Here is a 17,301-nt window from a genome sequence, read left to right on the forward strand (position 1 = left end):
AAGAAATTCAAGTTGTAAAGAATGCAAGGCTTGGGCTGATGGAAGCTATACATGTCAAATGGTGACAGTTACATCTGTCTTAATGTATTCACTGCCAATAAAGAGCACTGTAAAGATCATAGTTAACTTTTTATCACAAAGTGATACACACAATAATGAATTCAAACATAATTTTACTTATAGCATCATTTTAACAATAGTATATATAAATTCCCAATCAGGGCTGTTATACTTCCTATATTTAACATCCTTCAAAATTTCAGTTGGCTACTGAATGCATGACATGTTCAAATAAAACTGTTTCACATGAACTGATGAGAAGCTCAGGGAGTAAACACCGAGCATCACTCTGAAAACAGATGGAGTGGCAGATGGAATTGCAGATTGGGTTCACTTGATCTGTGTAAAACAACTTTACTACTCAGTAAGACGTGGCTCAAATCTCACAAAAACCTTATAGAGTTTGTCAATTTATTCCATACATTCCTTTTTTTCCAAGAAATAAATATGTTTAACACTTTAAACTTTGTTAATTTAAAGTTTAAGTACCTGTATCATAAATTATGTAACTAAAAGACACTTCTTACACGTTTTTGGACCAGATGGTAGGAAAGAGCTGTTGCCCAGTGGAATAAAATATACACTGACTAGTTATTCAAAAATTGTAAAATTAATTACCTTCCTTCATTGATCAGCTCAATAAACGCAAGTCCTGCATTCTTCTGAATAGAATTTTGCCATTCCTAAAAGGAGAAACCAAATCAAATGTAAGAAAAATAAATGTGTAAATCAAAGTAACATCTGTTTTAAGGCTCATATTGATGTCATTAATAATTTCCACGTTACATCATTTCTAAATCTCTTTACAAGATTTTATAATGAATGTTATTTTGTAAGAAATCAAATTTTAAAAAAGTAGCCTGTATCACTTAGTTTAGAAGGTGTTTTTACATTCCCAGAAAGTTTCAAGCTTGATACAGACTGAGACAGAAAGGGAGATCACAGGTACAGAGCTTCCTTTCAAAAGAGACCAAACAACCAAGAGACCTAATGTGACTATACAAGGACAGTAAATATTTGGGATAAAAACCTTTAGTCTTTAAAACAGAGATTTTCCATGAGATTGTAAAATGAAAATTAGAAATATAAACTATATATTAAAATTGATTTGGAAGTGAAATGTTCTAGTCATATTTACATTCCAAGTGATTGAAAGCTACATAGAAAAAAGTGTTACATATAAATTCTTCAGAAATTTGTAAAAAACGTACTTAATATTAAGAGTATAGCTTAATGTAATGTAACCACTCTTTGCTGATTTAGACTATGAGTGTATACTTGTGAATCTGACAGTTCCATGGGGGAATGGTCATCACTATGAACATAAGCGACTCTCATATAGTGTTTTGAATTAGGAATGCATATTGCTTATTTAGTACTCTTCCTATGGCATATTTAGAATATGATTTAAATTTTTTTTTTGGTTATTGGTTTATTTTAGAGATGTCAACTTTTTTTTTAATATATAGCTGGCAAATAGCAGTTTTTTGGACTGAAAATTATATCCACTTCAATAGTCCTAGATATATGCCCCTAACTTTCCTAATATATTTTTGTAAAAAATAATCCCTATTGATGACTCATGTATAGATTCAGCGCCCCCCACCCCTACCCCTGAATTTCCTAATAAAATGCTGGCCGCACGAGGAGGTCAGCTGCCTTGTACACGAATTCAGCTTCACAAAAATACAGTCTCTGTGTCAACTCTTCACTCTACTCCTCATCACATTCCTTTTTAGGTTTTGCACATATGCTGGGAATAAAAATGGTCCCTAAAAGTCAATACTTTGATGTGTAAATATTCTCTGCTATAAGTAAATGTGTGAATAATTATAGAAGAATACATCATGAACCCACATTTCCCAAGGAGAGAGAATCAACAACTTAGGAAAAGACATATGGTAGCCTGGGGACAGTGCAAAGCCATTGGGTTCTAGCTCCATAACTTTTAACTAAAATTTATCCAAATGAGAAGACTGCTATTCCATTTTACAGACTTACTTAAACTTTCAAATCATTTCAGTTGCAAACAATTGCAAAGAACTCCTTTTCCTACATTTAAAAAAACAGCTTACTACCATCCTCTTAGATGTTCTCATTATATACCATACATTTATTGCAAACCATGATCTCACAAAATGTGCAATTTACTGAGGAATACTTGACATTTACTGTGATATTAACTTAAAGAAAAAACTGATTCTTACATAAGAAGAACCATGTCACTGTGAAGAATGGATTATCAAAGACAACTTCTTAAATGTGATTTTCTATATGATACTGTCTGTACATTAAGGCTCGTCTATCAGCATAAAATTGCAATATGAATAGGATTTCCAATAGCATATTGATCTCAGTGGGGAAGCAGAGGTCTGCTACTTTTTGTTATTCGCTTTTAAACTATGTACACTAATTTTGAAAATATTTTTAAAATAAACATTTTTATTGTTTTTCTTGTTGTTGTTGTTGTTTGTAATTAAACCCTGCACCTTGGGGTTATCAGCACCATGCTCTAACCAACTGAGCTAATCCGCCAGCCTAAAATAAACATTTTTAGAACAGCGTTAGATTTACAGAACCATTGTAAAGATAGTACAGAGAGTTTCTTTGAAGAATCAGGAGAGACTTGTACTATATGCAGGCTAACAGACTGTCAAGAAGGAAACAGTTAACTTTATCAGATTACAGAAAGAGGTTTTGAATCTAGAAGACTTATGAAAAAAATTCTGAATGAAAAGTTATCATTGCAATGTATACTTTCCCCTCTAGAAATGCTTTCATCTAAAAGCAGGCAATATAATTCCTGAATTTGTCCAATGACAATATAATACTGTCAACAGGCTTTGTATCTGAGCTCAACTTTTTCAAAATTCCTAAAGTTAGAGTTTCTCTTTTTTTAAAAGTTCTCTACCTAAAGAAGAATCCACATGAGAGGGTTATGGAAGTCTTCTTGCCCAAGAAAATTTTCTTGAAACTTTTGAGATGGTGGGACTGTATCACTGTCTCATTTTATTCTTAAGGTTGTTGATTTTTTTTAATGTAAGCATTAGAAAGCTATCACTCCATTTCTCTGTATAGTATTACACCATCAATTTTCTTACATGTCAGAAAGGTCAGGTATGATGAGGACACAAGAGAGGTCCCTGAATCTGGTTATTACAATGCTGTGGATAAAAGCCAGATTGCATTGGGCTGGTAAATAAAAGGGAATTGAAAAGAAAAAATGGTAACTGGAGTATATAATTACAAAAAGTTTTGTGGTGAAAGCTAAGAAAAAATAGGACAGGAAGTTGAAAGAAAGATAAGTTTGAAATTTTTAAGATGAAGAGACTTAAATATGCTTGTAGACCATAGAGAAGGGAAAAGATAGACATTGTTTACAAGAGATGAAAGGTGACAGGGAGATCTTGAAGAAGAGGTAAGAGAATGGTTTAAAAAAAAAGGTTTAAGAGTAAAAATTAAGTGTGGATCAAGTTTCTTGTTTATATGTAAAACAGTCTGGTTAGTATTCATGAAGGGACACAGATTTAAGTAACAAAATTGTAAACTTTATTGTCCAGAAGACTAAACTCCTCGGTCTTATTTGTCTTGGTCTTTTTGAATCACAGAGATGGGTTGTTTTAAATCCTAGTGTAATTTTAATTTTTAGCACCTGATACAGCATGAGCAATATAAGTAATATGCATTAAATATTATTAATTAGTTATCTACTGGGTTAGCAGTAACGAAGCCAGGTGATCGATAATGAAGTCTCTTAAAATATAACTACTATGGCTGATCACAACTAACTGAACATAGTGTTTCTCTACTTCTATAGAAGAACAATTTAACTGGGTTCTTTATTTCTGAAGACAAGAAAGCATTGCTAATCATGAATAGAAGGATTTTTTTTTAAGGCATATAAGATATTTTCTGTTCTCCTGTGTGCCCTGGCAAGAAATTTAAGAACCTTCTGTCCATCTTGCTCTCTATTAGTCCTGCTTTCCTTATCCTTAGACATAGGTAGATATCAAATACTTATTTGATATAGGATTTAAAAATAACATAAGCTGAAATAGAAATATCAATTTTTCCAATATTAGTGTTTAACTCTAGCTAGCTTAATAGAATTTTCCATATGTCTCTACAACTTCAGTTAACTCTTTATGTGTTTTATGTGCACATTATATAATTAGATTTTAAGTTTTGTATCTTTAAAGGAAGAGCCACGTTTTATTCATTTGTGGTGACAGTAAGGCCAGAAGAAATAGATAACACAGTTTTCACAGTGACTACAGCATTAAGGCAATAACAGTTCAATTCCAGAAGTTTCGTAACACTGGATGGAAAACATAGAAAAAAAATCCTTATGCATAAAACTTAAGAAATGTTATATTCCCTGGTGCTTTCTTTCTTTCTTTCTTTTTTAAAGTTCTATTAGTCATTAGCTTGCCAAACATGAATATTTTCTTTTCTGTCACACATGCTACTGGGTTGTGCATTAATGTGATACAGCTGGAAGCACAAGAGCAGTTTTGGAGGCCTTGACCTAAGTAACGGCAAAACTGGATTCCACCTATTATTAAGAGAGTATAATTCAGTTTTTGAAGGTTTTCAAACTTCTCATTAACTATAATTCCCAACTGGCATAATTTCAGTGTATCAAGTCAACTAAATTAACTACTATTAACAATTTGTAAGGTTACAAAAATGTTACCAGTTGTCTCTTTCAAGAAAGAGGATTTAATGTTTTTGTTTTTCGAATTAGGTATGATATATATAAGTCCCAGGCAGGGCATAAACTAAATCACAGGATATACATTACATCTTCATCCTCCTGGAGTCTGAGAGAACAACAAAAAACCTAAAGTAATTAAAATATTCAGTAATATAAGAATCATAAAGAAAAACATGAATACTAAAGCATCAGAGCACAGAACATCCGCGATTACGTGGGTGGTGTGCATTGCAGCTGTGTCACCCCTCCAGATCCTCCCTACTGCAGCCCAAGGGCTTGCTTCAATAGAAGAGTTGAAGAAATAACAACGTAAGCCATACCTGTAGCACCAAAACCAGAAATTTTAAACATAAGCTTTTATCAGCTATATTCTGGGATTTAGCATAAGACATTTATTGTGGGCTCTCATTGTTTTGGGCAATGAAGAAAATACAAGTTTATTTCTTTCATCTACTTTAAAAAATACTAAACGACAAAGAGAAAAAAGAAAACAAAATATTCTTCACAAGATAAAGTATATTTTCGCTCTCAGAAAATGTCAGGATTGAATGTGGTTTTCAAAGCTTGCTTAATGATTTCTGAATGACAGTTAAGTTGTAAAAGTAGCACCAAGAATTCTTTAAAGCATCTTTAGTTGAGAAAGTCTCATCAGTTACAAACTGTGAAAAATATAGTACACAGGATTGGGTAGTAAACAAAAATGCTAAGTGTGAAGAAAAAAATGGAATCAGAAGGAAAAAGAACCCTACAGGAAATGTAAAATTTATGACATCTTTGGTAACCAATCTCAAGCTATAGATGAATTTTTAGACCTTACTCTTATGGAAAAGAGCAATACTATAACAAGAGTTTATGCTGGCAAAGTAATAAATCTTAAAGCATGTAAAAAATAATAAATTAAAAACTTTGAAAATGAGAAATGTGAAAAAACTAGATCGTTATTTTCTCATCGCTTAAAATTACTTTAATCAATCACAGAACATTGCTTCTGAAATAGAATTATTTGTATCTTGTACTGACTTATTTACACATATCTCTCCCCACTAGATCACGAACTCCTTAGTAGAAGGATTGTACTTTGCTAGTAAGCAATAAGTGTCTGTCATGCTGTATGTATTCAATGTATTTTTGTTGTTGAACTGAATTTAATCCTCCCAAATTTATGGTATTATTTAAATCTGTGGTTCTCAATTCTGGCTGAATAAAAAAATCAATAGGATAGTTGTTTAAAAGTACAGTTATATCAGAATAATCTCTAAGGATAGGGCCCAGGCATCAGGATTATTCTAAAGCTTCCAAATGATTTTAATGTGAAGTCGGTGTTGACGCCTACTGACTCAGGTCACTTCTCCCTCTCAACAAGACTGCACACTTAGTAGAAACCTCAAATTACCTAACTTACCAGCATGGAGTAATTTAGTTTTTAAGAAGTGATGTGTATATTTTCCCTCAAACTGCTCAACTATTTAAACTTTCTTCTACTAATTTGTAGAACAGTATGTACTAGCACATCACAATTTACATCATAATCAATGAAAAATCGATATGTCAAAATTAAGATCATTCCTGAGGTCACTTTTAGCCTTTTATTCCCCAAACTGATACTTTTGTAAGACTGAAAGTGTTAATTAACTTATAATGTGTAAAAATGTGAGCAACAATGGAGGTTAGGCAATGATTACATTCTTTTACACTGACACACATTTGTTTTGTAATTCCAAAGAGTATTTCTTAAATACACATTACTTTGTAACTGATTCCAGGAGTTTCAAAAGAATAATTAGATAAAATATTGAAAGAGGAGATACACAGAACTTTGTGACAAGAAAAGTACATAGCACAGAACAGAAAAGAAACTGAGTATGTATTTGTTGTGGTTGTTGAGGTATCAACTACATTGAGAGTCTAAAAATGGGATACAGGTGGACATGGAAGGAAACTTTAATCCCTGTCCCAGAACTCTTAACAATTCTCTCTGACATATAGACTTAGAGAAATGGCTTGAAACAAGGGAACTAAATACATGAGAATAATTGCAAGGGAATAATAATGTACTGTCATTTCAATAAGGACAAGCTCTTGGCAATGATGGGTGGAAAGTATATTTTAAAGCCATTTGTTACAAGTTATTCCAGGAAGTATTTTACCTTTTGAGAAAAAACATATACATGCACATATACTTACTCTGCTACTGAAGAAAATAAACCACCATAAGAAAGGGTGTAAATTAGGGCCGAGCCCGTGGCGCACTTGGTAGGGTGCTGCGCTGGGAGCGCGGCGATCCTCCCGCCGCGGGTTCGGATCCTATATAGGACTGACCGGTGCACTCACTGGCTGAGTGCCGGTCACGAAAAAACGACAAAAAAAAAAAAAAAAAAAAAAAAAAAAGAAAGGGTGTAAATTAACTATAGGCATCAAATTTTTATCTTCATGGGGAAACATATTTAACTTCAAATTTGAATGCCTGCAGAGAGCTGCCAAGTCTTAAGACAGTTTTGTCACAATTTTTAACTCTTCTACATGGATGCATAAAATTTCCTCAAGATGAAGGACTTTTTCAGGGAACTGGATCTCATGTAAAAGACGCTTTGAAACAAAACACTTTGAAGACAAATAAGTTCCAGAAGGATGACAATGAAATCCCTATGTTTTCCTCACAATCACTTGATATGGTGGTTAGATGACCTAGTAGAAATTTCAGACCCAGAACGTAATTTTTCCCCCATCAATTTCTCCTCATCTATGTCAGCTCAATATACATTTCTCATTCCCTCTTCTTTGTATACGATTAAATAAACTAATTTAATGTTTTTAGAGATTCATTCCATCTTAACATTTTTCAAAACATAAAAAATATTACAAGGGAAATGATGGGGGGTGGGGAGGGTAAATAGAAATCATAAATCTTCTTGAACTCCAGAACTGATTTTATATTTCCTACATCTTTAATGTCTACTTACTATTAACTGCCACTGGAAGTGTTCCTTAAAATTTTCAGACTAAATGTTTATTATAACTGGTATGCTTATAAATTTTGTAGAATAAGTTAGAGAAGTACGAAGTGCAAGGACTGAAGTGAAAAAATACTATGTAGAATAAAGATAAGCAATTTTTTAATGTATGCAAAATTTAAATAAACCAATAAAAATATATATGCCAAGTATTAAGGTACCATTTTTTTCAGTTTCATTCCTTATTTTTATGAACATCTTACTAACAACAGCTAACAGGAATTACTGAATATAAGAAATGAATAATTACTGATTGGTTCAAAGAGAAGACTACTGATATGAAGGTCAACCATAGAAAAACTATAAGGTAATATGGAAATACATGTATTTGGTTCTTAAAAGAAAAACTGGTGTATTACAAATGGTAAGCATAAGGAGGTTTCCCAGAGTCTTAGCAGCACATTAAATTATGTTAATCAACTTAATACATCTTATTATTACAAAATGAATATATATGTACTTCTGTGTGTATAACAAAAAAAAGTCTGGCTTGTTTTATAAAACATCATTTTTAAAGAGAGCATATTCTATTACAATGAATAATACAATATAACATTTACATGCTAAGTTTGAGTTGTTAAAGATATTTCTTCCTTTTTGAGAAGATAATTTTACAACATTTTAAGAGAGCATCTTCTACAGCTATGAATATATACAACATACATATTTATACGTTAAGTCTGAGTTGTTGGGAGTACTTATTCCTTGTTGAGAAAACATCTGCTGTTAGAAATGATCAGAAAACAAGGAAATAACAATTTTATTAAATAAGAAAATAAATGTTTCAGATTTTAAGATCTATTTGGGTAGAAAACAGTAAAAGCTAGAGTAAGTTTTTACAAACTTTCAAAATTGACTTTGTAAATTAAAAAAATTTTTAAATTAAAAATTAAAAACAAATATGCAACATTTTAAAAAGTTAGCATTTGTTACATTCAAATAGTAGTTTAAGATTTAATAATTCATATCATTTTGAAGAACTTCAGTTCTTGAAATGAAAGTTTGGCAGAACAGGACCTTTTTTTTTTTTTTTTTGGAAAGATGACTGGTAAGGGGATCTTAACCCTTGACTTGGTGTTGTCAGGACCACACTCTCCCAAGTGAGCCATGGGCCGGCCCCCGAACAGGAACTTTTAAAACTTAAAAACAATAAATCAAAATCCTGTCCTGGTCTATAATCAATAAAATAATAATGAATGCCTTTCTCTAATTTCTGTGATTTAGCATAAAAATATTCTCACATTTGTTCAACAGGACACATTTATTAAGAGCCTACTATGTGTCTGAATTATGATTGACATACTACTATTTTCTCTTAAGCTGTACTGTATTATCACTAACATTCTTGATGACGGTCTTTGTCCTATTTTTCTAGGGCTAAGAACAGGTGTGTCAGTAGAGTGATCTTTAATACCTTATAACTAAAGAAAAAGATACAGCAAAACATAAATAAAAAGGAAATTATACCATCAAGAGCCCTAGGCAGTATTCAAATATGTCACTAAAGTGTTGGGTATTATTTGGCTACTATGAAGTCTAGCTTCTCAAAAAATATTCATAAATAACCTAATGATACAATAGACATTTAATATTTCTCAAGATGCATATTCTGTGACCTTTATACATAGTCATCTTTTCTGACTACCATCCAGGCTAATAGCACATCCCACAGCAAAAGAATTTTATTTATGAAAATTGCCTTATTTTCAAGAATGAATAGGGAACAACCATGCTGCATTGAGCTGTTGATGCTCTGCTGTCTACTTGGCTTATACACTCCTACACACCAGACTAGGAGCACCCACGATCCCAATTCATGCCCTGGTAAGATAATACAATGCTTTATGCAACTGATCCATGTTATCACTTAAGAATAGAAGGAACTGCCAGTATTAAATCTTGAATGCCATGAAACAGAATTAGATATTAAGTCCTATTAAATATTTCATATTTATTCATGAATAATCATGCAGCAATAGGTGTGTTAGTATAAAACAGTTGTACAAAAAATTTCGAAATCATCATTATTAACCCAGAGTAAAAATCTTTGGAACACAATTAGCTGATCTTTGTTTGAAGACCTACTATACTCAGGGTTTCTGAAACAGATTGTTCCACTTTTGGACCACATTAACATTAAAAAAAAGACAAGTACAGATATTCATATGGGAAGAATAGAGCTGTGCTGACTAGTATGGCATCTACTATCCACACATGGCTATTACAAGCACTTGAAATCTCTTGCTAGTGTGAATTGAGCTGTATTCTAAGTATAAAATATATACCTGATTTTGAAGACAGTACAAAAAAAAAAGAGGAATGCATAATAACTCATTGAATATTTTTGAATAGATATTACATGTTAAAATATTTGAATTAAAATATATTATTAAAATTAATCTCATCTGTTTCTTTTTCATCTTATTTAATATGGCTATTAGAAAACGTGAAGTTGTATGTGGTTCACATTATCTTTCTATTGGACAGTACTGGTTTAGAGTATCAATCAGGGGAAATGCTATTTGAAAACAATATTATAATACCAAGTTTTGTTTATATTACTAACAAGGAAAATAATTTTGCATTTATGTGCAAATCATCTAGGGTATCTATATTTAATTGAATGGCACAAGGGTGCCAAGACTATTCAGTGGGGAAAGGACAGTCTTTTCAGCAAATGGTATTGGGAAAACCAGACATCCACACGAAAAAGAATGAAACTGAACCCCTATCTTATACCGTATACAGAAATTAACTCAAAATGAACCAAAGACCTAAGTTTAAGAGCTAAAACTATAAAACTCATAAGAAAATACAGGAGCAAATCTGCATGAACCTTTATTGGTCCATGGTTTCATAAATCTGGTATTAAAAGTATAGGCAACAATAACCAAAAAATACATAAATAGGAGATTATTAAAATTAAAACTTTTGTATATCAAAGGACACTATCAAGAGAATGAAAGACATCCACAGAATGGAAAAAATATTTGCACACTAAATATCTGATAAGGGTTTAATATCCAGAATATATAAAGAACACCTAAAATTCAACAACAAAAAAATTCTTTTAATGTGCAAAGAACTTGAATAGATATTGCTCCAAAGAAGATATGAGGGGACTTACAAATGTTCATGAAAAAATGGAATTAGAAGATAATATGAATCTTTCCATGAACTTTTTTGGAAGTACCCTCACATACAAATGGCCAATGTGTGCATAAAAAGATGCTTAACATCATTAGTTATTAGGGAAACACAAATAAAAACCATAATGGGATACCACTTCACACTCAGTAGGATGGATATAATTAGAAGAACAAAACAAATCAAAACAAACAAAAACATAGAAAATAAGTATTAAGACAGGATGTAGAGAAACTGGAACCCTTGTGCATTCCTCATGAATATGTAAAATGGTGTTTAAAGCCACTGTGAAAAACAGCTTGACTGTTCCTCAAAAAGTTAATTGTAGAATTACCACGACCCAGCAATTCCAGTCCTAGGTATATGCCCAACAGAAATGAAAACAGTGACTTAAATAGATACGTGTATGCCAATGTTCAAAGCAGCATTATTCACCACGATAGCAAAAAAATAGAAACAACCCAAGTGTCCATCAAAAGATGAATGGATAAACAAAATGTGGTACTGTGCATATAATAGCATATTACTGAAGTATGAAAAGGAATGAAGTTTTGACATATGTTACAACATGGATGAACCTTGAAAACACTATGTTAAGAAAAACAAGCCACACACAAAAGGACATATAATGTATGACTGCACTTACATGGAACACCTTGAACAGGCTTTTCAAAGAGACAAAGTAGAATAGAGGTACCAGGTATTGGCAGGATGAAAAATGGAAAATTATTGTTTAATGGTTACAGAGGTTTTATTAGGAGTATTGAACATTTTTGGAAATAAATAGTGGTAATGATTGCAGAACACTGTGAGTGTAATTATTGCCACTAAACTGTACACTTAAAATGATGAAAATGGCATATTTTATGCTATAAATATTTTACCACAATAAAAATAAACAAGTAAATCAACTTGATGACTATTCCTTTTTATTCGTAAATTAATAAGTCATTAATAAATACCTATACTATGCGCTGGACACCTCTATTAGGTGTAGATGGCATAGTGATGAGCAAAACAGAAGGCATCTCTAGCAATAGAAAAATAAAACAAACTTTAGTATGGTATAAATTTGTAGCATAATTGAAATTAATAACATCCATAAAGTGACCTTGGAACACTCTAAAGCTTCGTGTCACCATTAAGTAGTCTTTCCTGCTGTACTGTTTTAAATAATTTATAATTTCAAATGCTCTCAATAAATGTTAAAATACTGATGAGATTATATAATACTTATTTGCTCCCCTGGATAAATAGAATGCTTTAAAAAGAGAGGAAATACTAGACATGAGGCTTATTCTAAAGGATACTGCAATGTAATGGATGAAGAAAATCATGCCTTTATCAAATTTAAGAACATCTAATTAAAAGAACATCTAATTAAAAACACAAACAGGTGCCTATAGCTACTGTCCAGATCTGTGTACTCAAATGCTAGGGGAATGATGTAGAGATTATAACTATACAGTAATAAAACAGAAAAGCTTCATGAAAACAGAGTTTGAAATAACTGGGAAGATATGAGGTAACAGTAACAATTGTGTTGGTTGCATTAATACATAGGATAAAATTACATTGCACTATATACATACACAAATGAATACATGTAAAATATAGAGAAAGCTGAGTAATGTCTGCAGTCTAGTTAACAGTACTGTATTCATACCAACTTTCTGGTTTTTGATAATCTACTACACTTTCAGGTAAGGTAACTATTGGAGGAAGCTGGGGGAAGAGTACATGGGAGTACACGTGAGTCTATAATTACTTAAACTACACAATAAAACCACAGAAAAAATGATTCTGAGAAAATGTGCAATGTAGAAAAGAGGATATAGAAAACTACTTATTACATGATAGTTAATAAAAATAAATATGTTGGAATTATACACAGGCAAAGTGAAGAAAATCTACTAAAAAGCAAGAGAATGTGTAACAGTTGTAGGACATACACATTGTTTTTGCTATTTTTCAAAGTTGTTTTAATGTGTCTGAAGAAGTTTTACAATGTAAACACAGGACAATGAAGATGGGGGAAAACAAACAAACAAAAATAACTGGGAAGAAGGGATGGGGATGGATCTTGTGGCAAAGTATGAAATCGGATTTTAGGTCAGAGTGGTGGGCTCATTGTCAGTGCTCCAGGAAAATCTGTACCTCAGAATATTCTGCATTCCTTCTCTGTCACAGATATTATAGCAGTTAAGGATGATCCTATATTGTGACCAAAGCTTATGGATTTCTTTTTATCCCAATCTTATTTAATTTATAAGACGTCAGACATGAGAAAAGAACTGTTGTTTCCACTTTATATTTTACCATTTTCACCGATTAGCTCAGAACTTTTGTTTATCCATTATATTCCACCTCTTTTTATAATCTAGGTTGGATAAAAGCTACTTAATATACAGGATGCAAGTGTTCTATGAATGAGTATCATATGCATTACAGGTAGCTTAGAAAAAATATTTTATAACATAAAAGTGACTGACTCAAAATTTATTATACCTGCTAACTTCTCTAGATGTTGAAATATAACCAACAAAAGACCTCATGCAAATAATCAAAAGTAATTTGAATTAAATGCTCTTTAAATATTTGATTAGATTTTCATCCAGGAATGCTACAAATAATTGAGTGGATAACACAGAATTCAGTCTGCCCTCCTGATACAAATTGTTCTCAGTCATGCTCCCCAAGATTATATTAAATAGAAATTTTCCAGTTATTTCCCATTGCTATCCTTTTCTTTTTCCCCAAAATGTCCACGTTTTTAGTGTATAATTTTCTCCAGATTTTCTAATAATTAAAAATAATTACTATAATCAACATTGACCACAAACTTTATTCCTCACCACATTTTCAACCTTCTGTTTAACTTTTATTTATAGTACTTGGAACATATTACAAACTTTTATGGCAAGAAAGACGATGTAACAAAACACAGCAAATCCAAAAAAAAAAAAAAAAAAAAAATGAAAATGCCCAAATTGCCTCTTTAACTTGGAGATGAAATTATACCACAGATAAGATTTGAGGCAGCCACTGTCCATAGAAAAAGGCAACGACTCCTTAGATGCTCAAAATGAAACAGTGGCTTCACTCCTAAAAACAGAAGTTTCTATAAAGGCAATGACCATAACCCACCCAATACTGTTTAAAAGTTAGACATTTCTTACCAGCCTTAATTATATGCTACTAACATATTACAATATTTTATATTAGAAATACTCTTCAGGAAGGTCTTGCAATATTCATTGCCTGGAAATGGGTAATACCCCAGATAACCAAATAAATATATTGTCTGTCTACTTAATTTCTGATGTGCTACAAATGAGGCTGGTCACCAGAGTGAGCATGTAACAGGTTCACACCTCTCCAGATCTTTGCTCAGACTGTTCTCTCTGCTGGAAGCTCCTTCCCTGCTTGAGCTGTATATAAAGCCTGCTATCTTTAGGGCCCATTGTTAATCCATCTCAATAAAGCCTTCCATGAAAATCTTACTGTTGATACATAGTACTTGTTTATATTCAGCTTAAGATATCATGCCATATATTTTTTTGTTGTTCTTCATTGATTTTAAATTCAGCTACATATCTTGCAAGTTTCATAGATAACACTAGGAATTGGAATAATATATCAATAAGCCTTTAGAAACCATCACAATGCTAAAATAAATGCAGTCACTAAATAATTACTTAATTAAATGTGACATAATTTCATCATGATAATTAGGATGTCACGATGTTTCCAAAGAAAAAATCTCCTAGTCCAACCCTGGCTTTCTGGTATTATAATCTACACACCAAAAATCCTTTCAATACTGAATACTCCTGAATAAGTATTCTTTAACAGGCCTCTATATTCATCTTATCTATGTCTTTGTAACTCAATATTTGATTTATTACATTTAGAAGAAGAAAGTGTATCTTTTTCCTTTGTAACATCTGAATAAATTATATCAAACTGAAGAAAAAATGAAAATTTTAAATGTTCAAAGGCCAAATCACTTGAAAAAGGAATATTGTTCTTCAGTTGTGGTTCTTTTTTAAGTACTGTCTTCAGAAGTCCTGGGTTATGCCTTGATTACATGAGTGAAGTCACCAAAATTCTTTTTATTTAACTATATGAAGTATTTTTAAAAGAGTAAAGTCAAAAAGAAACCACAAAATAATTCATGTTAGTAACTTCATATACAGATCTTAAACAAAAGGCTTGCAAGCTTATTACTTTGTTACTTATACATTTCCAGGTTTTTAATGAGAATAAAAATGATTTATTAAGCATGTATTTGCTTAATCAGTGTTTCAAGGCAGAAAGCACTTTTTTTTACATAAAGTTTCTCAATTTATAAAACATTTTCTATTGACTGATAAGGCACAGAAAAATACAAGTGACATCTGCTAAGCTTTACTTACAAAAACTTAAAGAAATCCTATGGGATAACATCACTCAATTTTTCTGGAGTACCTCTCATGGAAACTTCCTAAAAAAAAAATCTGGAAATAATTAGAAACTATTATAGTACCTAAAAAAGATTACTTGAAAACTAAATCTGCTATTCATCAAAGAACACAATACCATCAGATAATGTAATGGAAAAATAAGTACATATAAAGAATAATGTAAAGCACTTCAACCACATCTGATTGTAAAGCTTAAAAAAAAGCTGTGACGGAAGACAATATCAGACCTGTGATATACTGAAGAACCTGTAGGAAACATTAAGCACTGACTGTGTCACATACATTATTATTTTACTTCAGTTCATTTCACTGCAATATGACAGAAAACCAAATTCTTTTTTTAAAAAAAAGATGCCACTAACTGCAACTTTAATACAAATTAAAAGTGAAGAAAAATAGTTAATGCTTAAAATTTATTTTTGTGTCATAAGATCAACATGGAAAATAAATTATCCAGAATATAGTTCAAAATGTTTTGTGTATTTGTAGAACAATAAATGAATCACGGTGATAATGCTAACAGCTTCTTCTTAAAACTTAAAATATACTTCCACAGACACATAAAATTCCACTGGGGAGCTGACTGGATGGCATGTCCCTTGGAGTTTAAAAGTCTGCCCATATGAACCGAATTATCTTTGACAAGTACCTTCAGACATTTGTAATATGATCTCATGTAAATTTAGACCATATTTTGGACAAAAACTACTGGCAATAGTAAGTTTATTAAGGAGCTCAGAGAAGAAGGAAAGGAAAGCTAATACCCTTAATAATATTTACTAGTTAACATGAAATTTCCAAAATGAAAATGAAAAGCATCAAAAAAATCTAATGTGTTGGAACAAAAACAAAATACTAAAAAAAGTTGTGTTTTCCTTTCCTTTGTTAATTCTTAGCTTCCTATTATCTCCAACAAAATTTTATCTTTCAATGTGTTTATCTAAATTTCGAAAAAGAAGTGGAGATTTTAAGCAAATAAACTTGAAAACTCTATTTGTATTGACAACTTATTTTAACCAAGAATTAAATCACAATGTGAACAATATCTTAGTTGTATTTTTCACTGTGGCAAAAAGTATATCTATAGTGCATCAAGATAATTATCATTCAGATTTTCAACTATTTTTATTAGTACAAATACTGCTCATCTATATAACGACATGAAGCTATCAATACTTACAAAGGGTTGACTGTGAAAACAAAAAGAACTCAGAACTCTGCAGCTTTAAAAATTCATCAGAAGTGCCTTCTGCCTTGGCACAAAGACAGCCTACAGAACTGTGCTAATTCTACAGGGATCAGCTCCACTGTGGAAGAGATGCATTAAGGCCTGTAGAAGAGAGAGCTATGCCAAGCAATTTCCACAGCATCATTAACTGTATTTCTCTTTTCTATCAGAGGTAAGCTACTGTTATGTTGCCCTGCTAATGGATGAAAATAAAACATAAATCATCTTGAATTTGAATAGTACAGAAAAATGGCAGATTATTTCAAGAAACTTTAAAGACATGTCCATTTTTTATGTGTGTACTTAAAACCAAGGGATTTAAACATTCACAAACCCAATTAATGATCTACAAAGATGGTTTATAGTAATATAGTAAACTCCTCCCACCTGAATTGGTTTGAAGGAGGATTACTTGTTTGTGTCTTTAAAAATATTTTGTGGAAAGCAATATTTCATTTGAACAAAAAATAACAAAACAATTGGGAGCTATTTTTTAAATAAGCATACATTTTTAGGTCACTTAATTGACATACATTTACTCAATTAACCACCTGAAATATTTAAACACACTGAATTATTTAAAAATTCAACTTAAAAATCAAACAGAGAGACACGTTTATAATATTGCTTTGCTGAAACATTGAAAGAAAGTGCACTGCATAGAGAGCTTAA

General features: G+C 31.6%; 1 protein-coding gene across 1 annotated transcript in view; it reads right to left on the minus strand.

The window, feature by feature from the left end:
* The window catches only part of NBEA (neurobeachin), a 657,479-nt gene that overhangs the window by 329,744 nt on the left and 310,434 nt on the right, over positions 1-17,301 (minus strand). Inside the window, exon 35 of the mRNA XM_063101747.1 lies at positions 679-743. Coding sequence (XP_062957817.1) covers positions 679-743 — 65 coding nt within the window. The remainder of the gene's footprint in view (positions 1-678; positions 744-17,301) is intronic.

This window comes from Cynocephalus volans, chromosome 7, assembly GCF_027409185.1.
Source record: "Cynocephalus volans isolate mCynVol1 chromosome 7, mCynVol1.pri, whole genome shotgun sequence".
Taxonomy (NCBI): domain Eukaryota; kingdom Metazoa; phylum Chordata; class Mammalia; order Dermoptera; family Cynocephalidae; genus Cynocephalus; species Cynocephalus volans.